The sequence below is a fragment of the Salvia hispanica genome, chromosome 6 (assembly GCF_029641045.1).
Source record: "Salvia hispanica isolate PSC_SH4W2 chromosome 6, Shi_PSC_v1, whole genome shotgun sequence".
In the NCBI taxonomy this organism is placed as follows: Eukaryota; Viridiplantae; Streptophyta; class Magnoliopsida; order Lamiales; family Lamiaceae; genus Salvia; species Salvia hispanica.
In genome coordinates, this window is record NC_142697.1 from 19,275,697 (window position 1) to 19,301,570 (window position 25,874).

General features: G+C 37.0%; 4 protein-coding genes and 1 non-coding gene across 5 annotated transcripts; 2 read left to right on the forward strand and 3 right to left on the reverse strand.

Annotated features, from left to right (window-relative positions):
* The first annotated feature begins 1,643 nt into the window (after nt 1–1,643).
* On the forward strand, nt 1,644–1,744 carry LOC125208731 (U6 spliceosomal RNA). The gene has a single exon (XR_007174211.1). It is a non-coding gene; the product is annotated as a U6 spliceosomal RNA (small nuclear RNA).
* A 973-nt stretch (nt 1,745–2,717) lies between these two features.
* LOC125203619 (IRK-interacting protein-like) lies at nt 2,718–5,138 on the reverse strand. The gene is made up of 2 exons (XM_048102006.2): nt 4,706–5,138; nt 2,718–4,229 (listed from the first exon to the last, which is right to left on the reverse strand). The coding sequence occupies exons 1-2, from the start codon at nt 4,895–4,897 to the stop codon at nt 2,844–2,846; spliced, it is 1,578 nt and encodes a 525-aa protein (XP_047957963.2). The 5' UTR covers nt 4,898–5,138; the 3' UTR covers nt 2,718–2,843.
* A 4,036-nt stretch (nt 5,139–9,174) lies between these two features.
* Nucleotides 9,175–12,529, reverse strand: LOC125203887 (prefoldin subunit 4-like). The gene is made up of 4 exons (XM_048102396.2): nt 12,374–12,529; nt 11,139–11,198; nt 10,886–11,002; nt 9,175–9,673 (listed from the first exon to the last, which is right to left on the reverse strand). Exons 2-4 carry the CDS (start codon nt 11,145–11,147, stop codon nt 9,413–9,415), a joined length of 387 nt encoding a protein of 128 aa, XP_047958353.1. The 5' UTR covers nt 11,148–11,198; nt 12,374–12,529; the 3' UTR covers nt 9,175–9,412.
* Nucleotides 12,530–20,477: 7,948 nt separating this feature from the next.
* On the forward strand, nt 20,478–22,237 carry LOC125207894 (LOB domain-containing protein 4-like). The gene is made up of 2 exons (XM_048107402.2): nt 20,478–20,808; nt 21,924–22,237. The coding sequence occupies exons 1-2, from the start codon at nt 20,629–20,631 to the stop codon at nt 22,155–22,157; spliced, it is 414 nt and encodes a 137-aa protein (XP_047963359.1). The 5' UTR covers nt 20,478–20,628; the 3' UTR covers nt 22,158–22,237.
* A 316-nt stretch (nt 22,238–22,553) lies between these two features.
* Nucleotides 22,554–25,040, reverse strand: LOC125203778 (protein NETWORKED 4A-like). The gene is made up of 3 exons (XM_048102220.2): nt 24,885–25,040; nt 24,262–24,342; nt 22,554–24,184 (listed from the first exon to the last, which is right to left on the reverse strand). Exons 2-3 carry the CDS (start codon nt 24,332–24,334, stop codon nt 22,752–22,754), a joined length of 1,506 nt encoding a protein of 501 aa, XP_047958177.1. The 5' UTR covers nt 24,335–24,342; nt 24,885–25,040; the 3' UTR covers nt 22,554–22,751.
* Nucleotides 25,041–25,874: the final 834 nt, after the last annotated feature.

Sequence of the window (25,874 nt, forward strand, 5' to 3'; positions counted from 1 at the left end):
TAAACTTTTTTTTCTCCACTTTAACTATTTGAAACACCTCTATTTGAAACACTTTAAATATGCAAGTCAGTGTAGGTGTGTGCAGAGTAGGTCTGCAGGTTGCTGGTACTTTGACCCAAATGCCCTTCAAGGCATTTGGGTATTTTGGTCCGAAAATTGGCTAAAAAAACAAGATACGTGATTATGTTTAAGGTTAAAGACTTTCAGAGATATTTTTTTTTCTGAGGGACCTGCAGTGTCACAACCGGAAAGGTCAGGGACTTTTGATGTAGTTCACTCTAAATCTTAACATGAAGTTCACGTGTGTGTCATGCTTTCGTATCACAATTAGTGGTAATCTAATATATACTCCCTAGAACCATGGAATGATACAACTTTGTATATATATCCAATCCTTTAAATTTTAGAAATGAAGGATTTCAACAAATCTCATTAATCTTAACTAAAGGCAATAAACGATTTTACATCCTAAATATAAATTATTAAACAATAAAATGTAATATAAAATCACTATTTATTCAATCCTATATAACAATGAATACAACCCAATAATATAGATGGAGCGCGGGGTTAGAAGAAATGATAGATGAGCGGCTACTTCTTCTCCAAATCCCTCTTCCTCCAGCATCTTTCTTCCACTCTCTTCTTACTTAATACCTTCTCAGAGCTGCACATTATCTTCATTCTCCACCGACATATCCCCGTCGTGCATGCTGCGGAGGCGGCAAAGGCTCCTGTGGTGGCGCCGACGCCTTCCTCCTCAGTCCTCAGCCATGTGGGTCCCGGTGAGATGGAAAACTAAGAATGCTCTGCAGAGATTTCCGATGCGACAGAGCTCGAATGGAAGAGAGCAAAAAGCAACGTATATTGCTCATCTAAGCAAGCTCACCGATTACGGTAGCGATCACAATCACATTGGAAATTATAAAAGATTTCAAACCTGTTGCTATTCCATGAGAAAGACAAGTGTAGTAGGAAACTCTTCATTTATAGGGTTTGTTTGGTTTGTCATTAGTGTGCCATAATAGTGGGGTGGTAATTACAAGCTAATAAAGTGGGAAGCGGTTATTTAGGTAGTGGAGGAGTATTTATGTAGTGGAGATTTATTTTTATTTTATCAGTTAGATCCACTTAATCACACGTTTAGACTTTAAATTATACAATATATATTTATTTTTTTAAAAAAATTAAATTAAATGGAAATCTTGTAAATTTCTCCAAAACTCCCCTTTTATATATTGTATAGATTAACTAAATCTAAATCTGATAATGTTGTTTAGTTCATTTATTGACTTTGTGACAATTTTTCTCATGTTCTTTATTCTATTTAAAAGTAAGTGTATAACTAAAGTAATAACAAATATTGTTAGTTTTGTTTTGTTAGTAGATGATGATATATGGGTTGATGTTGTATTTTTAAAGCTACAAGTATATGAACTAACTAACAAATTTAACGAATACTATAATATCATCATATATTAAGGTTTGAATACTTAATATTTTTAAAGTTAAACTTCATAATCATCTTTTTTACATCTTTGATAAAAAATATTATAAAAACAAAATTAGATGTAATCAAGATTGAATGGTTCATTCATGATTTATTTGGAAATTTATGTTGATATTAAACTATTACTGTTCGAGTCCATTCGGAGACATCCAAAATATTAGAATGATATAGACAAAATTAACATGTCTCGTGCACAAGATGACATGCATAAATAGAGAAATATATTATTATTATTAGTGATTAATCACCTAATTATATTTAAAAAAACACTAATTATAGAAAGTGAGCCTCTGATGGGTCCGGGCCTAGGCCTGGGCTGGGCTTCGGGTGGTCCTAGGCCTGGGTTTACAAAATGGCCCAATTGGAGCCCATCTCAACTAATGAGCCCAGCCCAGGCCCGCTTCGTTTCACTGGCCCGACCCAATTGACAACTCTAGCCACCCAGTGCATAGGCAAAGGCACTTAATTGTGCGGGAATAATGACAACAACCTTCATTCGTAGAGAGAGAATGTGGTACAATATGTTGTGTCTTACTTCTATTAATATAGTATAAATAGTCATAACGAAAATTGTTGGGAGTTCCAAGGACCCCTATGTCTCCACTTAGGTCCGCCCTTGATTCCATAGATATAAAAATAGATGAGGATAAAGTGGAAGAAGAAGTGGCAATTAAAAATGCCATGTAATCGATTTGGTTCCAATTTTGACCCGCCCGTGGAAAAAAACAACTTCATAAAGTTTATGATTTTTTATACCACTGTTATAATTTATGGGAAATATCAAATTTTGTAAAAAGTTGATGATTTTAGGAATCAAAATCTCTATAAAAATATGCATGACCATTTCAATTATTTTCATTAAACCCGATTAACCCGTTTAAACTCGAAGGCTTAGGGTTAGGTTGCAAGTTTTTAACCCGAAAAAGTTTAAGCCTAATTAACCCACAACTCGAATAAGACTAGCCCGAAATCTGTCGAACTAGCCCGATTGACATCCAAATTGATAAAGTCACTTTATGTTACCCCATATTTTCATCTCACACAAGAAAAATGTTAAAGAAAATAGAAATGGGCGGCTGCGTTTAATTAACTGTGGTTTTCTATAAAAAGGTGAATAATTTGGGGGTCATTAGTCCAAACATAGTTTCCGAGTTAAGTTCTGGTAGAACCATTTCCATTTTACCTTAGTGTTTGAGAAAAACACACATACACAATGAATTCGGTGCTAACATTGCACCTTATATATCCAATCAATACAACAAAAGGGTTAAAAAAAATAGAATGGGAAATGAGTAGTAGCTAAGACACAGATTCATATAAAAATGACAAGAGATTAGGACACAGATTTATATCTGCAGAGAACCTTGCACCTAAGCACTTGATCAAGCACATAAAATCCAGGCATCACCATGATTTTGACTCTACTAGTGCTATTACTAATCCCAGTCCCACCTTGTGATGATCTCTGCCTATCTCCAAATATATCCTCCATATATGCTCCATCAAACCCCATATTCTCCTCCACTCTCAGAATCCTCAAAGGCTGCTCGAACGAAAGCGCCACCAAATGCAGCAACCATATGCATTTCGCAGCCACGAAGAACCCCTGCAACAGCTGCTCCGGCCACGGCCTCGTGCACCCCAGCGTCGCAACAATGCCACTCATCTTATGATCACAGAACCTGCTCAACTCCTCACTATAATACTTGGTCCCCTTCCTCAGCACCTCGTTCCAATCGAGGTCTCTCAACGCAACGAACGACTGAAACTGCGCCTGCCGGTGCTGCTGAGGGTCCAAGTGCTTCGTTGCCCCGTTCCTCCTGAAAACACAGTTCTCAAAGTCCTGGTAGAGACACTGGTTTATGATGGCCTCCAAATGGTACACCACTGCCTTGGAGTGTCTTGAGGCGAGCGACAGCTTGTACGGCTGGAGAAGCGCGTTCAAGCCGACGATCAGAGCCTCATCACTCTCCGCAACCTGCCACAACAGAGCCTTGCAGAACTGCCTCACTGACGACCTGGCTTCAGAAACCATCTGCAAGAATCCCTCCACCATTGCTTCCTCACTCACATTTTCATACATGGACAATCTCTTAGTTTGTCTAAGAGCTTTCCTCAGCTCCTCACAGTACCCCTCCAAATGCTCAAGCTTGCCCTTGAGCTCGCCCAGCGATGACCTCATCTCCGCGGCCTGACACAGCGCTGCATCCCGGCTCTCATTCGCCTCCGCCAGCTCCCTCCTCAGCCTCTCCACCCCAACTCCATCGCTCTTCTTCTTCAGCCTCAGCCACGAGAGCAGGGCGAGCCCTCTGGTCCGCGGCTGTGGGCCGAGGGAGGAGTGTGAGTCGGTCAAGGGGACAATGATGTTCGACTTCCCCCCTCTTCGGGATAGGCCTTGCTCGGGCTCGCTGCTTATAACTGCTGGCTTGCATTTGTTGCAAGAGGAGGAGATCGATGCGATGTCGCCCATGCTGTTTCTCCTTGACTTGGAGTGATGGTGTGGGGATGATCTAACTAGATTTGTTGATGACAAGTGGTGGTGATCGGCAGGGCAGACATGCGTGTTTGCGAGGCCTTTTCTTGAAGATTCATTCGCGCTTGTGTAGTCGGATATGAAGGATTCCTCTGCGTTTCCAACTCCGTCGCACCAGCTCCCGGCGTAGCTTCGACTGTCCATCATGATTTGCTGGTAGCCTGGCAATGGATCATCATCATAACTCTGTCCACATTTTCACCACAGAGTCAATCCCAATGTTTTCTAAATCACTATTTGCATAACTTGCTTCATTTTAAACCATATATATAACTCAGTTTGGTAGCCATATTTCCCGAAATCTATTCTACCAAACAGAAAAATGAAATTATCTGTTCTAAACACCAGCTTAATCATCCAAAACTATTCCGGGTACTAATAATTTAACATAATTTTTAGCTAATAAAGACTAAAATTCTTTATAAATACTATAGGTTGAAATAACTTCATTGATTCACATCTAATTTAGGAGTAGGATTGGAGAAGTTGTAAGTACTACTCCTACTTGTTTATTCAAACTAGAAGGAGAAGGATAATTTGGTAACATTAAACTTGTCCAAGCTTAGAAGAACACAATAATATCAAATATACTAATCCACAAGATAAGATAAATAAAACATTAATGTGAAGGAAAAGAAAAAAGAGGGAAACACAATACATACAGGTGTGAAAACAGGGTAATCTTGAGCAGATAAATGCGAAGCATGGCGCGAAATGGGGGAAGCAGAGGGAATAGCGGCGGCGGCGGGGCTGTGCTGCTGCATTAGAGCAGCATGAAGAGCTCTGAGCTCCGCGGCTTTCGCCATCGCGGCTTTAATACCACTGCCGCTCTCTTCTCTATACACATCCGCCATTAATAACACTCTATCGTCTCATATTATTTGGATTTTATTCACAGGCAACAGGCCAAAACGGAATGAATGCAATCCAACGGCTGGATTTCGTTTGTACACACGATTATTGAGGTATGTCGACGATTTTATCTGTCTGCTCTGAAGCAATAGAGAGAAAAGAAATGAAAACTGAGTGCATGTGAACCCCAATATGCAACAACAGGCCTATTGCTTTTCACTATTTTATCACTGCCCCCCCATAGATTTCTTCTTACTGTGTTTCTTTATCCTTTTTCTCTTTTAAATCCAACAATAATATCTATTTTTATCTTTTTATGTGCACTGGCTAAATCTGTTGTAACATCAATATTTCATTCCTTCTTCAAGGAACTATTTAAAGATGTGGTGTGTTGGTGCACTCTATAATAATTTCTGATAATAATTTATCACCATTATCAAAATAGGTGATCTATTGACTCTCTATTATCGGTATAGTGTTATCTATGCAATGTGTATTATAGTCCTATAAAAAATTATTTAACCGGGATAAGTTTATTTCATTATTTATTAAAGCGGTTGTTGTGATTAGTCCTAGTTTATTAACTTATTCAGATCTATACTAACAATGTGATGGAGGCATAACATGACTAGTCTCTACTTTGATGATTAATTCAGGACATGATTAACATCACAAATGGAATGGACTCTTCTTTTCTTACTATAAAGTGATTATGATATCATATTGTCGATTGGGATTATCATAATTGTTTCCTAAAAATAAGCCATTTTACTTTCTACGATTAATCATGTTTCACACTATGGATTCACTTACTAATTTTTTTTCTGTCATTATGTAATGTCTTGCGATGATATTACAATGATGTATGAATTTGAACTTGGTGAATGCTAACAATCTATCGGAATTGCAAAAAAAAGAAGATAAAATAATTATATTTTGATAAGTAGACACATTTATGAATTAAACCTATGATCTAAGTATGTTGCATATAAATTTCAAGTTTGACTTATCTTTCCCTATGCTATGATATTGCACCGAGGCAGAAATGTACCCATTGCAAAGGGACTATAGTTTCTAATCGATTTGATATACTCCATAAAATAAAGGTCTGGTTTTGGAGGGTAACTTACTCCATATGCTAAAAAATTAAATTAATTACTCTATATGCAAAGTTAGGTAAAAAGAGGGGAGGGTGGAGGGGACAGAAAAGTCCAATTGATTTCGTAATTTCATTTTCCTTCCTGCGCTTCACAACATGGAATTTTTGTTCTCTTTAAATATGGACCCAACCATGGATTCCAATAAATTCTGTATTTATCTGTTGGAAGTATTCGATCCAATAAAATCCCAACTAGTTTTTTATAATTCTTCCGTCCCATATAATTGTTCATTTTGATTCCAATGCGAAATTTAAGAAATATATTAAGAAAAATGGATTTAAAAAGTCAGTGGAATAAGAGTTCCTCTATTATATCATTAGTTTCGTACTAATAAGAGGAATAAGTTAATAGAATATGAAACCTACTTATATTTATAGTAAAAAGTGAAAATAGATAATTAAATGGAGGATGAACGAACATAACATAAGTGAATTGGGGGACAGAGGGAGTAATATTTTATGCGACTATAGGCCTATAACTAAGAAATGAAGCAATCCCGATAATGTTGTAACGAAGAAATAATTCCTTTTAACCTTTATTTGATGCACTCAGACGCATGACTTTTTTCGTGGCATAATAGAGTATGATTTTGAGGTAACATAGACATATGTAAACTTTAAATTAGATGACAATACATAGTATTCATTTGCTAATAAATAGGAGTAAAATTTAGAGAGTGATATATATATTCGTTTTGAGGTAAACTTTAAGGAATGCGCATTATTTATTATCTTTAAGAATGAAATTATATTTATATAGTATTCCGGATAGGATCATAGAGCTTTTGAAGTCATCTATTCAAAAGTTCTTGTTTTATAAAATAAATAAATTATTAATTCAACCACTCCATCTCAAATAAAGCAAACAAAGTTTGTCAACCTCCACATGCAAAAAGTGGTATACCGCTAGCAATTATCTCCTCGAAAAGAATTTTTTATGTAATAATTTATATCATTATGCATTTATGCTAAACTCTCTTTCCCACTTAATATGATATGATTTTGTTTCCATTAATTATAACATATACTCCACTCGGTCCGTAAATAGGAGTCCCGTTTTTCAATTAAAGTCCGTCCGTGAATAGGAATACCGGTTCATTTTTAACATAAATAGTAATATGGTCTCACATTCCATTAACAAATTCCACTTATTGTATCATTTAAAACTAATATATACAAGTGAAACCCATATTTCACTAACTTTTTTTCACTCACTTTTTTTCAACATTTCATAAAACTCGTTCCGCCAAGAAATGAGACTCCTAATGGCGGTCGAATGGAGTATATATGTTTATTACTCCTACTTAGGTGTGGGTCGGTACGGTACAATACCGTGCCGAGAACTTCATACCACATACCTTACTGAAAACTGCAGTATGACAAAATATCATACCGATATCTTACCGAAACCGAATTTTCGGTATACCGCAATCCAGTATACTACGAATTCGGTATGGTTAATTTTTGATACCGTTACCTTACGGTTATTGCGGTATACCGAAGTACGGTACAGTATATCATTATGAAAAAAAAAATCTATTTTATATACAAAATATTTAAAAGTAGGATTTTCAGAGACTTTTTCTTTTTAATTCTATTTTATATATAAATATTAAATATTATACTACTAGTAGTATTTATATAATATTTCAACATATATCAATTTTTCGGTAGGCAGCAGGATTCGGTATACAATAGTGTACTATGGTATAGGAAAATTGATATTTTCGGTATGACAAGTGCGGTATTTCGATATTTTTCTTCACCCCTACTTCTACTTTCGTCCCTCCATTTTTGAAATGACTATACTAAATAGTACTCCCCTTTGTTACTTTTTATTAATGAAGTTCTGTTATTTTTAATAAATGAATTGTACATTTTATTAACTTATTTTGCTCGATTTTATTATAAAACTCGTAAGATATCTATTCATTTATTCATGAGCGTAGAGAACACTAGTAGTATATTAGTTGAAACTTGAAAGTGAGGTTTTGCTACGATGAACTATTTTATTCACTATTTACGGAGTAATGAAAAAAGAACGTTATTTGAAAGTGCAGAAAACTTTTTTAACTTGAAAAGGAACTGCATTGACATTCCACTCCACTTTTATGATAATCGCCTTTTCTTTCACTTTTTTTAAGATGATTTTGACTATATTTCAGCACTTTATAAGGCACTCTTTTTTACCTGTCCCAATATTGTAATCCCTCCGTCCCCCATTAAGAGTCACACTTTTCCATTTCGGTTCGTCCCTAATTAAGAGTCACATTTCATTTTTACCATAAATAGTAAGTAGGTCCCACATTTCACTAGCTCAATTCACTCACATTTTATTATAAAACCAATATAAAAAATGGGTCTCACATTCCACTAACTTTTTCAACAAACTTCTTTACATTTCTTAAAACTCGTGCCCGGTTAAAGAGTGACTCCTAATAGGGGACGGAGAGAGTAATGATTTGGAAACAATAGTAGTAGTAATGTTTATTTCAACTGTAAAAGTCAATAGTGCTATGGTAGTGGTTGGGATTAGGGAACACGAGTTAAGCAAATTAAGGAGCAATTGATAGCTATTGTAGCTCGATATTGGATCCAATAATTCAGTTTTTCTCATTGCCTACTTTTTTTTATCGGCTTACGCCAATTAATTGTTCACGAAACCCTAGTTAGATCAACAAAGAATGTTTACCTAGTACCTTTTCATTAATAAATACTAGATATTATATGCAATATATGTCTCATTTGGCAGTATCGAAAATCATGATAATTAAGATGCTCTGTAATGAGAATAATTCTACCTTTGTTCGTTCTTGAATGTTTGCTTTCACCAACTCCTTTTACAATACACTTGTATGCATTCAGCCGTTGAAAAAATCTTTGTATTTTATTTTGTCCTAATTATCGGATCCAAAACAACTCTATGGACACATTTGGTTTGATTAAATTTAATTTTTTTTATCAATCAAAATTTATTATATGAAACCGAACAGTGCGTACATTAATAAAAATTATGCTATTTCTATAATTATTGGAAGAGAACTCTACGCAATTAGCTGGATTAGATATGAGCAATGACATTTTGTAAACATTTGAATTTAAAAAAAGGACGGTAATATCTAATGTAAATAATAGTAATACCTTTTGTTTGTTCTTGAATGTTAGCTGGATTAGCGACGGCAATGACACTTCATTTCAATTGAAAGTTTGAAACCACTAAACAGTCACTAATGTGAACATCTAATTTCTAACTTATGAGAATGCCGCGAAATTCGAAAAACCAAATGCATAAAAGGAGAGAATTTCAGAGGGACGGGCGAAGTACAAATCACAAGTGCAAGTTCTAGTAGCTTTTGATCTAATCCTCCTCCAGGTTGATAGAATCCTTGAATTTTCCATATAAGATTTTCTTCAACGCAGCCATCTGAGCAATTATTGATTCTTTCTCCTCCTCTAGTTTTACCAAGTTATTGCTAGTCTTCTCTGTCATCTCCTCGATCCTGCTTTCAACTTCCTCTTTTGGCACATGAGCAAATACCTCGCCTATTTGGAACCGAACTATCTCTTCATCTGTGAGGATCAGCTCATTGCCTGCATCCTCGAGGCTTTCGTTTGTTTCCTGCCCATTAGCTTTTTGGTTATAAACACAGAAACAAGTAAAGTGATGTGTAGAGTCGATTACTACTATATTAGATAGAAAAAGATAACAGCAGCTTGCATATACAACAAAGGCAATAACATTCCAACACCACTCATTAAGAATAACAGCTAAGAAGATGATACAAGAAATGAAAAAGAAACCGTGAAAAGAAAACCAGATAAATAGTCCAACAGAGTGACCATTGAACTGCACTTGGTTTGTTGGCATTGAATGGATAGAGGCTGGTCTTAAGCTCATAACGATGAAATGATAAATAGTCTAGCTCTAGCGATGAAATGATGAATGTCTGAGAGCATGTTCTGCTTAAGGTAACCAGATAAACTTTCACTATTTTAGGTTAGCTATAATGCAGTGCTCGAGTATCACAGTTAAAACCAGAGATAGACCTTTTTTAAGTCAAGTAGAAAGAGATATAGGTGATTCCTTTTAGAGCTCAGATCAATTCCTCTTCCAATGGCCAAAAGTTGGGAGTACAACACAAGGACAAATCAAGTACATGGTGAAACCATAACATCTACGAATCAATAATTCTCTAGATATTATTAATCAGGAGTGTGCATGGAGCTTTTGGCTACTAATATCCCATGACTAATCATTTAACCAGCTAGCACAAATCCATGTCCACATAAGCTCAGTTTTAACCTCAATATGATAGTCAAACTACATCACATGGCCCAAATCCATCAATGCTACATTATAACAATGATGCTCCTCTAAAATAGAATCCAAATGCCCTTTATTTTAGCTCCCCTCCCACATGCCATTTCTAAGCAAATAGTGGAAGCAAACAGCACATAAATTCATATTTGCTGCAATGAAGACTAGAGAAATGTAATGTTCTCCTAGAGTACTAAACAAAAATTCGGAAGCCATTTTGCCACCATTCTTTATATTCGGCAAAGGATCTAAAAACGAGTAACTTGCAAAAGGATGCTCATGTGTTTCCCGACAGGCTGAGAACAAATATGTTACATACCCGCTCACTAAAGAGATACGTGGTTCCTTTATCCGAAATTCTAGTAATAAACTGATTCTCTCACTAGCAAACCCTCGAACTCCCGAGCACTCATTATAAATTACTGAATAACTCATAGTTTAAAAAAACGATCAAACTAATTTAAATTCCTAATGCAAAAAATCTGATTGCAAAAGATCAGAACAGTCAAATACCTTAGCAATTTTGACTTCATCTTCCACTTCATGAAGGCGGTTGTTCAATCTCCCAAACTTATTGATATTCTGTTGATCTTCCCACGTCACCTCAGTATCCGACGCCGATGATCCCGCCTTGCTCATAAGAAAAAAAGACAGGATTTAATATACAAATTAGAAATGAAAAAAACAAAAAATAGTAAAATTACTTCTGACAGTAAAAAATTGGATGCAGCATACTTGTATGTTAGTGTGTGCAATTCTTACTCACCTGTTGCATTGTAGGAATAGATGAAGGTTGAGTGCGCAGAAGAAGGCTTTACTGCCCGCGCTGAAGAGAAAGGGAAATAACAAGAATCTACACTTAGATACGAAATGGAGTATTTGGGTAGGGGTGGGAAGGTACAGTTAGTTGTATGCTGAAAATTTGCATACAGTACCATAAATATCGTCTGAATTATGCTTAGATAAGTTAGAGCAACTCCAAGAAAAAGATGAATGAAAAGATAAAAGGCTTTACAAAGATAGAATGCCGATAAAATTTCTCAGTTCATAAACATGTAGGATTAAAGTAGTTTTGAAAAAGATGGTACTGTCCTGCTAATATTCATATATATCCAGTTTTAAATTAGCATCTAAATCAATAAAACTCGAACACAAGTTCACAACTAAGTAAATATCGTTCACATTTCAATAATCACTCTCTAATACAAAAATAATAGAAAAAAAATACAATCATAACCACATAAAACACAATACTCAACATCTCACATCAAGTTTTGCTATGAGTAATGGTATGCTTCTAAGGTACTTAGAATCTGCTCTCTCCCAGAAGGTTTCCATCTTACATCAAGTAATGTAAATCTCATACTATAAAAAAGAAATGTAAATCACATAAGTATAAAAAAGTTATGCAAAAAAGCAAAATTTGATCAACAATATGTGAAAAATTCTCAGTTCATAAACATGTAGAATTAAAGTAGTAGTATTGAACAAGATTTTACTGTTCTGCTAATATTTATATATATACAGTGATTCCAGTTTAAGAAAAGATGTCTTTTCTTAACAAGTTTCTTATGTGAATGAAAGCTCAAAATATAGTCAAAAAATGCAACAATCTCTTAACTTGTCATATCATATCAAACAAACTAAACAAGCAGCTAATATATGGAGTAAGATTTGTGTCAATAGATGAATATAATAGATTGGTGTTCCAAATTTTCAGCTATAGCAGACACATGTAGTTTACAAAATTTGAAGGCAACTTTTAACATTACGAAGAAAAATAAAAGGGAAGAAGGTAATCAAAATATCTACCCTAGAAACAGAAAATCTAAACCAAAAATCAAAGTGTTACATCCAACAATGAGAATAAAGGCATAACTTAGCATTTCAACAAATGCGTAATAAGAATTTCAGTTGAAGCAACAAAAAATCAGTAATTAAATCACTAAAAAAGAAGACAGGAACGGCGGTGAACGGAGGATGTCAAAAATAAAGGTTTACCTGAAGAGGTGAACGGGCGTGAGAGTTGGCTAGCGGCACAAAAGATGGCCGGAGGAGACAGACAGACAGACGAGATGAAGAGGAGGAATTGAGGTAACGGCGTGATTTTCTTCAATAAAACCGATTTACTAGTGTTTTCCTGAATTCTAATATTCGGGTACATCTCCACCTTATACAAATTGAAATTATGAATTCTGATGAGGGATGCCAATAGGGCCGGTCCGTCGGGTTTCGGGTCAATCCTACTCGGGTTGTGGTTCAATCGGGTGCGGGCTAATCGGGTTGCGATTTCTTTTGTTTATAAAAATTCAACCCTAAACCTAAAAGGTCGGGTTTCGGGCTAGCCCATCGGGTTATTCGGGTTGCTACCGACAATATTAACATGCGATCAATCCAATAAATAATGATTAAAATTACTAATATTCATACAATGTAAAACATTTAATTATGATATATTTGAGATACTATATGCTTAAACTCAATCATAAACATTATCAAATACTAATATTTGAGATATTTCGTGGAATTTTAATGCATGTTTTAGAAATTTAAATATTTTCTTAGTGAATTTGAAGTTTTTAATTTATTTATCAATTATTATATTAATAAAAATTCAATATATAATTTTAGAGTAGTGATATAGGACAAGCATCCCTTAAATATATAACTAGAGAATAAATCTCAGCCACACGATCAAGAAAATTAAGGGCTGATATTCAACATATGCTTTTTGAAATTGTCCCAGATTTTACTTCATTATAAGAATGAATTAGTTCACTATAATAAAGCGGGGGCAAAATAGTCATTTACAAAAGTTAGGGTTAAAATCAATTACACTCATTTTGAAAAATGCATCGTTTCGCCATAACCCGCTGCGCTTCTTGTTCTCTACTCTCTTCGCTCAATGGAAACCTAGGTTCCGCCGTTTCCTCTCTCTTCGTTGCTCATTTCAGCCGCTTCTCTCACTTCTTGCTAAGCTTCAACATCTAGTCATCGTTTACGCCAGCGTCGAGGTAGGGATGGGCCATGGGATGTTTGCGGCGAAGGGTCTCGCCGGAGTGGCGTTGGGAGAGAGATCGGTGGGGTGTAGTCATCGTTGTTTTCGGTTGGGATCGTATAACCATTAGCAGTCACTGTCAGCTCTCTCTCTCTCTCTATACTTACTACACTAATTAGATAAAAGTATATATGTTTATGTCTCTATTGCAATTGTGCTTCTAACTATATCTGTATTTGTACTAAAATTGTGAATTACAGGAGTGGAAAAAAATACACATTTACACACACTAATCTTATTCTTATGCATAGTCTTTCTAGAGAGAGATCTGGAGGGATGAAAAGAATCACTATTGGAACTTGATGAAATATATTATGCTTACAATGAAGTATACTGTGTTTATAGTGAATTAGTATTGTGTTATTAGTGAACTAGTATATTGGCATGTGAGTTGACATCTGAGTTATGTATATTGTGTTTATAGTGAAGTATATTGACATGTGAGTATACTATTTTGACATTTGAGTAATTGTGCTTGTATTGAAGTATGTTGTTTTTATAGTGAACTATATTGGCATGTGAGTGTACGGTTTTGCATTTAAGTGATGTATAGTATGCTTATAGTGCATTACATTTTGTTTACAGTGAACTACTCTCTCTGTCCCATTAGAAATGAAACGTTTTCCTTTTTAGGTTGTCCCAATAAAAATGAAACGTTTCCTAAAATGAAAACAACACTCTCTCTACTTTTTCTTCTCTTACTTTACTCTCTTTTCATTTACTCACAAAACACCCCAGCATAAAATCTTGTGCCGGAAACTAAATGTTGCATATTTATTGGGACGGAGGGAGTAGTATAATAACATGTGAGTGTACTGTTTTTTTCCATTTGAGTGAAGTATATTATGATCACAATGAAGTATATTGTGTTTATAGTGAAGTATATACTGATTACAGTGAATTATTTTGGCTTTATATTGAATGTTGATATTAATCTTTTTTTACTTTCTTTAAATGATATGACTTTCTGTTAATCTTTCGAAAGCTACAGATATACATAAAGAAAGACGAAGAGAAGGGTATAGAGCAACTGAAGCAAAGGCTAAGATCAAAGTATTGCAGCGCATTAATGTTGTTGAAGATGAACCATGAGTCATTGACTAACACCATGGCAACATCAATGCATTATGAAGATTGTAGCAAACACATGGACATAGATGTGAAAAATGATTGCAAACTTTATAGAAAGTGATATAGTTAATAACATGTGTCGTTTAGTTCACTCTAAACATATTCGATTCATTCAAATTCAATAGTCAGTTCATAATTTATACTCCCTCCGTCCCAAGGAAGATGATCCATTTCTTGGGCGGCACATGATTTTATGCAAATTTATTTTGTGTGTTGAGAGGAGAGAGTAAAGTAGGAGAGAGGGAATAAAGTAGAGATAAAGGTGTTTCCATTTTAAGTAATGGGTCATTTTAGTTGGGACAAACTAAAAAGGAAAGTGGGTCATCTTCAATGGGACGGATGGAGTATTAATATTCTGTTAAATTCTTTTTTATTTATTTAGTTCATAGCTATGTAGTTTCAGGTGATTTTTACTAGCTTTTTTTTTTAATAATTGAATACGTGTACTGTGAATATGCTTTATAGTGATGTTTCAATACCTTATAGTGATGTTTGAATGCCTTATAGCGTACATACATGTTGATCACAAACACTTCACTCTAACCATGGAATACTTCACTCTAAGCACGTTTTACTTCACTGAAATGAAAAAATAGTGCACTATAAGCATGAATCACAAACACTTCACTCCAAGCATGAAATACTTCACTTTAAGCACGTTTTACTTCACTGAACTGAAAAAATAGTGCACTATAAGCAATGATCACAACACTTCACTCTAAGCATGAAATACTTCACTTTAAGCATGTTTTACTCCACTGAACTGAAAAAGCTGTGCACTATAAGCAAGGATCACAAACACTTCACTCTAAGCATGACATACTTCACTCTAATCACATTTTACTTCACTGAGATGAAAAAATAGTGCACTATAAGCACAGATCACAAACACTTCACTTTAACCATAGAATACTTCACTCTAAGCACGTTTTACTTCACTGAACTCAAAATCAGTGCACTCAAAGCATGAAATACTTCACTTTAAGCATGTTTTACTTCACTGAACTGAAAAAACAATGCACTATAAGCAAGGATCCCAACACTTCACTCAAAGCATGAAATACTTCACTTTAAGCACGTTTTACTTCACTGAACTGAAAAAACAATGCACTATAAGCAAGGATCCCAACACTTCACTCTAAGCATGAAACACTTCACTTTAAGCACGTTTTACTTCACTCAACTGAAAAAACAGTGCACTATAAGCAAGGATAACAAACACTTCACTCTAAGCATGGAATACTTCACTCTAACCATATAATACTTCACTTTATGCACAATTTACGTCACTGAGATGAAACAATAGTGCACCATAAGCACGGATCACAAACACTTCACTCTAACCATGAAATACTTCACTCTAAGCACGTTTTACTTCACTGAAATGAAAAAAATAGTGCACTATAAGCATGGATCACAAACACTTCACTCTAAACATGGAATACTTCACTTTAAGCACGTTTTACTTCACTGAACTGAAAAAACAGTGCACTATAAGCAAGGATCACAACACTTCACTCTAAGTATGAAATACTTCACTTTAAGCACGTTTTACTTCACTGAACTGATAAAACAATGCACTATAAGCAAGGATCCCAACACTTCACTCTAAGTATGAAATACTTCACTTTAAACACATTTTACTTCACTGAACTGAAAAAACAGTGCACTATAAGCAAGGATCACAAACACTTCACTCTAACAATGGAATACTTCACTCTAAGCATGTTTTATTTCACTGAACTGAAAAATCAGTGCACTATAAGCAAGGATCACAAACACTTCACTCTAAGGACATTTTACTTCACTGAGATGAAAAAATATTGCACTATAAGCACCGATCACCAACACTTCACTCTAACTATGGAATATTTCACTTTAAGCCCGTTTTACTTCACTGAAATGAAAAAATAGTGCACTATAAGCATGGATCACAAACACTTCACTCTAAACATGAAATACTTCACTTTAAGCACGTTTTACTTCACTGGACTGAAAAAACAATACACTATAAGCAAGGATCACAAACACTTCACTCTAAACACATTTTACTTCACTGAGATGAAAAAACAGATCACTATAAGCATGCATCACAAACACTTCACTCTAACCATAAAATACTTCACTCTATGCACATTTTACTTCACTAAGATGAAAAAAATGTGCACTATAAGCACGGATCACAAACACTCCACTCTAACCATGGAATACTTCACTTTAAGTATGGAATACTTCACTCTAATCAGTATATTATAATATTCTGATTGGTCCGGACTGGTGGTAAATCCCAAGAAATCGATTCTATTTTACCTCACGGATTTGGCAGTGTCTAGTACGTAGCAATTCCAGCTTCCTCAATGTGATCTAACTATGTTTTAATGCGAACTATCTACGATCATCTTAAAATTATCTTCAGCTTCAGGCTCCGCATCTTCCCAAACGATAATGCCTCAGATCAAAGTAATTTTTTTATGTTTTTGCTATAAAGTCCATTACAGACATAATCGACGAGTGAAAATACAGAATAAGTGTTGGATTGATCGAATGTGATCCTTGATTTCGCGATTGAATTTCCAATTTTTAGTTTCAAACAATTTCCACAATCGACAAGCAAGACGACGCCATACACACGCAGATCTCAAATTGACAACCGAAATATGAAAACTAGGTTAGGTGATTTCAGCCTCGCCTTAAGGTGCATTGACGATTACAAGCTGCGATCGACGCCGCTAGTTGGGCGGAATATTATTTGGAAGCCTACTACGTCACGCCGGAGATGAAGATGAAGCGGTAGGAGGTTGAAGGGGAGCAGGAAGAGATGAGGGCACAGCCGGTGGGCCACATAGATGAGATGACAGGGGGGATGCAGCTGCAAGAGGAGGGCGTTGCCGGAGAGGAGGTTGATTCGTGTTCCTCCATCTCCTTCGTGTAGAGAGAGAGAGAGTATGCATGAATGTGATGTGTATGTCAGAATATGAACAAAGTTGATTTCCCAAATTACCCCCATGCAATTTTTATTCACAGAAAATGAATACTTAATTTAGTCATTAGATTAAGATAATGAGTGGCTGAGATTTATTCTCTAATTATACACTTAAAATTAATTAGACCTTGATCACTACTCTATAATTTTATATATTTAATATAAAATTGAAAGTTATTTTTTCAGTTAAAATTAATCAATAAAGTGTTGAATTAGGAGTAAAAAATATATAGAATAATAAAAATTTTATCGGGTTTTTGGGTCTGGCCCTAATGTGTTGCAGGTTAATCGGGTGCGGGCTAATTGGATTTTGATTTTATCGGATTAAAAATTTCCAATCCTAACCCTATAAATTTAACGGGCTATTCGGACCAGCCCACTGATTATGGGGTACATTGACACCCCTAATTCTAAGAGAACCTCCAATGGCTTTAGGCCAGCCACAGGCTAGCCGCAATAAAAATAATTCAAAAACAACTACATTTACGCAATTAAATTTACGATAGATTACGGAATTAAATTTACGAGACATATACGGAAAAATGCATTCATTTCATTTAAATAAAAAAAAGATACATAGATAACAAAAATACATAATAAAAAAACCGGGCTTCCACACACGAGCCCCGCCTTTCTCTACTCCTCATCGCCGTCGCCGTCGTCGCCGTCCTCACCGCCGTTGCCGCTACCACCCGGGACCTCCACATCGGTGGCATTTGAGCCCGCGTCTGAGCCCCCCATTAGTGCCCTCGTGGCATCCAAATCCATTTGCTTGCTCTCGAGCATCGAGTGAAGAAACCTCTTCTCCGTGGGTTAGTTGCGGCACTCCACTCTTGGAAGACGTTGTACTTCTGTTCCCGCGTTTTTTGACGCGAGAATAAGGTGTACGCGCGTGGGGGGGGTGCCGAGAGGTCCTCCTGGGGCGATAGGGGGAAAGATCCCCTCGCTGCCCGTTGCGCCCGCTTTTGGCCAACCGGGTGAGGGCGACGAGAAAAGGATGGAGGGGTCGAAAACTCCGCAGCATCCGGGGGGAGGTCGTGGGATCCGCCACTGCTGCCGCTGTAATCGCTGGAATAGTTCAGCTTCTGCTTCTTCGGCCACCCAGCTTCGACCCCCGCCCGAAACTTCTCGAAGTTCTTCAGCACCGGATAGCATTCCCAGAAGGTGAACTCCTTATAAATCCCCGGCACGGAGAACTGACTCTCCGCTATCCTCCGGACGTCCTCCTCAGTCTGCCCACTAGTCATCATGTGGAGGGCGTTGGTGTACAACCCCGAAAATTGGCCGACCGCGGCCCTGATGCGTTCCCTCCCCTTCCAGCACCCCTCCCCGCTGTAGTCCTTTCTGTGAGGGTAGTCGTCGCAAACCGACAACCATGCCTTGGCCTGGGCGACGTACTCATCCTCCGTCCACTTCCTCCGCATGGGGTGTCGTCAACAGCCGGCTGCGACGACTCGCCGACCACCTTGCTCTTCCCCTTGGTCTTCTTCTTCTTCGGTGCGGCCCGACCCGCTGGAACGGCAGTGTCCACCTCCCCGATATCGATCCCCAGCTCATGCAATGAGAAACGGTCATCCCCAGTGAACTGCGTCTCCACTGGGGTCGACGTATGAGACGAAGCCGTCTAAAAATCAAGAGAGGGACGATAGACCGTGCCCCCCCCGGTGACCCCTGCATTCCGGGAAGCATACCGGGCTGCATCCCTCTCTGCCATACCAGCATCATCCCCATCATCTGTTGCAGCATCTGCTGTGGCATCTGGGGCATACCTCCCCACCCCGGCGTTGCCTGCCCGCCGCTGGCCTGCCCCCTGCCCGGCATCCCCCCTTGCGCTCCCGCCGTCATCCCCATCAACTGTTGCCAAGGGATGTTAAACCCTTGGCCCATCTGCCCGCCCATCTGCCCGCCTATCTGGCCCCATCCAGACCCCACGGGTACCGTGAGAGTCTGAGTTCCGCTCGTCGCCGGACTGGACTCGTTGTTGTTGTCCATCGCTCGATGTTGCTCATGTACATAAATTTAGAGAGAGAGAAAACTCATTAAAACAAGTGGTGCAAATGAAAATGAAATTAAAATCGTGTATATATAGTTTTTCAAAAAAATTCAAAAAATAAAAAACAAAAAATAGCGCTGGCCGATCGCTCGCCGATCGGCACGCCACAATGGCGGCCAGCGCATCGGTCAGCGCCCACAAATCGGCGTGCGCTCGCCTATTCTCTCGCCGAAAACGCGTTGGTCGATTCCAATGGTTCAGCTAGCCGACCGGCTAGCGACGCGAATCGGCTAGCCGCTATTGGAGATGCTCTAATAAGTACGTGATTAGTAGAGTTCAGATGCCCAAAATAAAATTCGGAAGTTCTCTACAAAATGAACAGAAAGATGCAGCACCACAACCCCCAATATGCAATTTGTTAATACTGTATAAGATTTTCTCTATTAGTTAGTTGAAAATGGGCCCTATAAATTTTTGCTTTTATATATCTTATGGTGAATTATTCGGTCTAGGAATAAATCCATTTGTGATTTAGTGGGGCCCCATTTACTAACAAAGCCAATCTAATACTATCAATTAGCATTAAACTTTAAATTTGGGTTCCAATCGAGAGTCTTGGTCGAGAATTAGACGCCATGGAAAGCAAAAAACATCAACTAGTTCCATCAATAAAATTATGAATTAAATCAAATTGAACTAGTTTGGCTTAACAATCTCCGACCAAACCTTTAATTTTATCGATTTATTAACTGTAGGTGTCCCATGAAAATCCAAACCTGTGTAGTGGTAGGACCAAAGGTAAGATTTCCTACATCTTCTATGAATTAATTAGTCTCCTAAATAAGTCTTCCAATCGCAACCTTTAAATTTCTTCACATCAAATCTTTTTCACACACTTCCTGTTTTCTTCAACGAATGACATATTTGAGGTACGAAAAAGGGGATCAAAAGAAGAAAAACAAATCCCAGCATGTTGAAATAAGTATGAGCCCCAACCGAAATAAAAAGAAATATATTCACTACATATGTTTATAAATATATAAATGTAGGTAGTGAGTTGAACGCGCGCACACACAGACTTAGAGAGAGGAATGAAGGATAGTAGTAAAAGGAGAGGAAGTGCGGCGTCTCCGTGCGCTGCGTGCAAGCTCCTTCGGCGAAGATGTGCCCAAGATTGCGTTTTTGCGCCTTATTTTCCGGCCGACGAGCCACACAAGTTCGCCTGCGTGCATAAGGTCTTTGGTGCTAGCAATATCAACAAAACACTCCAGGTCTCTCTCTCTACTCTCTCCATACATTCTTCTTCTTCTTTTTTATTTTACAAATGCTACTTTGATAGAATGTCATCCAGAGAAAACTATGCTACGTACATCACAACTATTTGATAAATCTATACCTATATAAAAAGTTAAGGAATCTTGTATTAAGAAATATGGTTTACCTATTATAGTACTTCTGTTATAAATTTATTTTAAGAGTAACAGTATAAGATGATATATGGAGTATGTTTTATCTATTACTATTATAAAAGTGTTTATTCTCATAATTTTTATTATAATATTGTACAATATGATCATTTTTACTACATACCTTATGTGAGCTCCTTTTGTAAAAACATTATTGATATTCTATATAACTCGACTAATTAGGATATTGATGTAGTACAAGATAGATTTCATATATATGCATTTGATATGGTAGATGCCATTTACAATATATATCATACTCCCTCCGTTCAATAATACAAATCTTATTTTAAATATCATGTACTTATTTTAATTACGGAGTATATTTTATTACTCCGTATAACACTAAAATGTGGAGTACTACAATATTAGGAGTATGATTTATTACATGAGAGAAATTCTAGCGACGGATGAAGTATTATCTTGAGTCTTGACTAGTGGAGGAGTAGGGTGTAATATTGGTTGTCGACTGATATGAACATATCAAATAACTTTAATTAATGTAGTAAGATATTTCAGTGGGAATATTGATTTTCCTCGTTTTTTTTCCTTTTGATTTTTTTGTGCTAAGTGCCACCTTTACATTATAATTTGATTGGTACAGGGGGAAAAAAGTATATGGTGGAGCATTCCGTTAATGACTTGCACAAATTCACTAAGCCGACACTAACTATATCAACACAGCCCTTCCATACCAATAATTATTAAGTACTAGTACTCAAATATTTATCTAAAATGTACTATACCCCAACACCAATCCATCCTCTGTTCTAAATCAATCCCAAAACAACTTAGGTAATTTACAACAATCAATAATCAATAATAAAACAGCATTACTTAATAGTAGCATACATTAGTATTTAGTACTAATACTGTTTAGATTTGGTTATGTTAAAGTAAAAGAAAAAAGTGAAATGTAGGAATTGGAGGAGCATGAAAGAGGCGACGCAGTGAGGTCGATGGTGTACGAAGCAAAGGCGAGGGTGAGGGATCCTGTATATGGATGCGTGGGGGCAATTTCGTCTTTACAGCAACAGATCGACGACCTGCAGGCTCAGCTGGCCCTTACGCAGGCACAGCTTGTGCACATGCGGATGCACTCACACAATAACCACACTCACCCATTAGCATTCAATGATTCAACTAACTTATAGGTTTATATATACAACATCTCAGTTGACCAAGGGATGCATGATTACCACTATTCACCATATTGTAAATGCTTTATATAATTATCAAGTATAGTTAGTATAACTCTATCTATGTGCTTTTTGAGGTGATTGTCTTTTTTTAGTTAAAACAATGGTAAACACTAGTATTATCTGTTTGATTATTCTAGATGTGGCTTCAAGAGCCAAACACTAAAGTCACAAAATCATAACACCCTTGTTTGATGTCAACTAACATGACAACACTAAACACAAACTAGTTTCTGAAGCTCAAACTCTCTGGTTGTTCAGGTGACTGCAGCTGAGCTGACATCCTATTGTTTTATCTCATTGGGGATGGACTAAGTATATAAAACCAGAAAAGTGAGAAGGCATCAGAAATCGAATAAAATCATAGATGTGCATAAATAAGCTTAACAAACAGAAAAATGCATCAGCTATTTTACACAAGATTATAGTTTCTACTTCACTCTCGACATTGATTCAGAAACATGCTGCAACATAACATGAAAAAGCAATAAGCATATTGCACCACCGGCTCATATAACTATCGGAAAGAACACCCCAAGGAAACAAGAACTACAGCGCCATAGCTGCAGGCTGCCTGCGAATTGCATATTCCTCACACACTTCTTCATATGCGCTTCTGAAATGATCGATTGAAAAGCACAGCTGCCTTATAGCCTCTCTTTTTCCCTCAGCCGTTTCAGAGATCAGTACTGTCTGCATTCCAATCTCCTTCTCTAACTCAACAATTCTTGACTTCTGTTCAGATATTCGCTTGTTAGCAGTATCAGCCTCTGCACGTAGATGCTCTTCTTTGCATTTCAATTCAGCCAGAATGCAGTCCAAACGCTGGATTTGATCATCGCGGGCACTTATATCAGTGTTGAGTTTCTGCAACTTTGCATCGACTCCATCTTTCTCCGCCATCAGAATGCCATAATTTAGGTTCAGCTCATCAAGATTCTTACTCAAAGTGTCCACCACTGAGTTTTTCTTGGTTAGCTCTATCTTCACTGACTCAAGATTATCTTGCAAGCTCTTTTGCAGAGCTTCATGCTTTTCTACAATCTCAATTCTCTCAGCTTCAAGTGATTCACATTGCTTCTGCAGCTCATTGGATCTTCCCTCATGGAAAGTCAGACGTTCAGATAACTCAGAAACGGAGGATTCGAGCTGCCATTTCTCCAGAGCAAAAATCCCTGAAGCATCCTGGAGGTCAGAATTGAGCTTCTGTATCACAAGATCACAATCAGACAGCTTTGCTGTGTGCTTTTTCACACTCTCCTGCAGCTCCTCAACTTGTCCTTTCTCCAACTCAAGTTTGGTTTCCAAATCAACAATCTGGTTTTGGAGCATCAGAGACCTTTTGTTCTCCTTGTCCAAATCAGCCTCCTGCAACTTAAGCTGATTCTCTGCTGACGCAAGTTGAGCTTCCATGCTGCCCATTTTAGCAATGTATGCTTCATTTTTCAGCAACTCGCTCCTCAGTTTGGCAATTTCTCCTTCTGCAGAAAAAAGTTTTTCTTTCGAAGCCTTCAGTTCTTTCTCACAGTCAGAAAGCCTCATCACCATTCCTCCCATTTCTGAAATCTCAGTTCCCCCATTCACAAATTCATGTTTCAGCATTTTGGCAACAGGAGACGAGTTATATGATTCGGAATCAGAATCTGATGACAGCAGTGAAGAATCAGAGCCTTCAACTGGAGTTGTGTCCGAAATTCCACCGCCGGAACTCAAAGATGAATCTGAACCAACAACTTGGGATGCGATGTTTTGCATGCCCAGTTTCTTGTCTGGTGTTAAAAAAGGATGGTTTAATCGGCTACTTATCTTGTAATTCATCATTTCATTGTAGTGGTGAGCAAGCACGTGGTGCCTGTGGGAGATGTCCTTGACACAAGCAATTAATTCAGGCTGCAAGAGCTGATCATCTCCAAGCTTGACCTCAGAAAAATTCGCATGGTTCTCAACCAAAAGTTGCATTTCGTTGACAGCCTGATCCAAACCTAGTATGATATTCAAGGATTCCATTATGTTTAGGAACATGATGAGCATAGATCTGCATACAGAGTTTAGATCTTACCCTTAATATTCTCAGCTAGCCATTCATGATTCTCCACACGAATTGATGATGGTGACTTCACTTCATTCTCCATTTTTTATCCTGCTTTTAAAAACATAAACAGTTGGTAACTGAAAAGCAACAGTTCTAAGAGCACTATCTTCTCTAAATTCATGAATACCAAGAAATTTTAGGAAGCAAGATACTAATAACAATAAGTTTATGAAAAAAAGGTAGCCTATCCATTGAGGATTCAAAAACACATCCGAAGGGGGATAGTATAATAACAACAATAGCTCAGAATATCCTCTCCCACCATTACTCAGCTATTTCAGCCTTCAAACTCAATCATCTTCAGCTAATTCAAATTGCAAAACTCATACACTGTTCAATAACTTCACGATTCATACAACTTTAGTAAATTGAAGTTTACATTAACTCTATTGAATTATGGCATAGATAATTCTTTCTACGAATTACTAATCTAGTTAATAGAACACCACAGCAACAAGATCCTAACACAATATGAAGAAATTCCGAATCAAATGAACAAAATAATTCACAATCGCACAGCAAGTAAGTGCCGTAAGTTGTGCAAAAGGCAGAATTTCACAAACATTCATGAATAGGGTTGAGTCAATTACCGAGGAAACACAGTTGAGTGAAGAAAAGCAGGAGAAAATGGTGTGGCGTCGAAACTCACTTGTAAAATGAATGGAGAAAACCTGAGATTTGAGTAGAATTTTAGGGGGAGGTAAAGGAGGGAAAGAGTTGGAAGTTGAATTGAAGCAAAACAAAAACAAGGAGAAAATGATGAGAGGTAAAATATGAATGGGACACAGCTCACATGGCATCACAAAGTGACAATGACTCCATCCCCCAACGGGCCCATGTTTCCCGCCTTTAACGTTATGGATTTAAAATTTAAAAGCTATCGACAAAAAGTTGTACACCATTCCATTTTTACTTATATCGTCTCTTCTTCTTGTATTTCAATTTGGACAAATGGCCCTCTATTTTCTGAAATTTAGGTATAAAGGACACAATACCATACATCTTCACATATGAAAGATTTGAAACTCTAAAATTAGATTGAATATGACATGACAACAATCCAAAAACTAAGAAACACATGAAAATACCCAAATGTGAACTAATAATTCATTTCCGCAAAGAGAAGTCCATAATTATCCACTAGAATGAAGTCATAAAACTATCACAATTATCAGCTCCTAGCCTCCTACCATGGGCTAAGGGCGGAGCTAGGATTATAAATGAAAGGGGGTAAAATTATATGTGCAAAAAATTTAAGTATTAGAGAATAGACAAATATAAGGAACTTTAAATTTTTTTCAAAATTGGACAATAGAATAGTACTCCCTCCATTCCATAGTAATGGAAGCGTTTCTTTTCGGCACGGAAATTAAGAAAAATTGTGTTAAATGAGTTAAGTAAAGTGAGAATAAAGTGGAAAATGAAAAAGGTAGAGAGATGAAGAGAGAGAAAAGTAAGAGAGTGTAAGAGCATCCTCATCTGTGCTCTTAGACGAAAGTGGACCCGGACCCACTTTTACTCTTTGTCCTTAGCTAAGAGCACAACACCCACATTCGTACTCTTAGCTAAGGAAAAGCTCA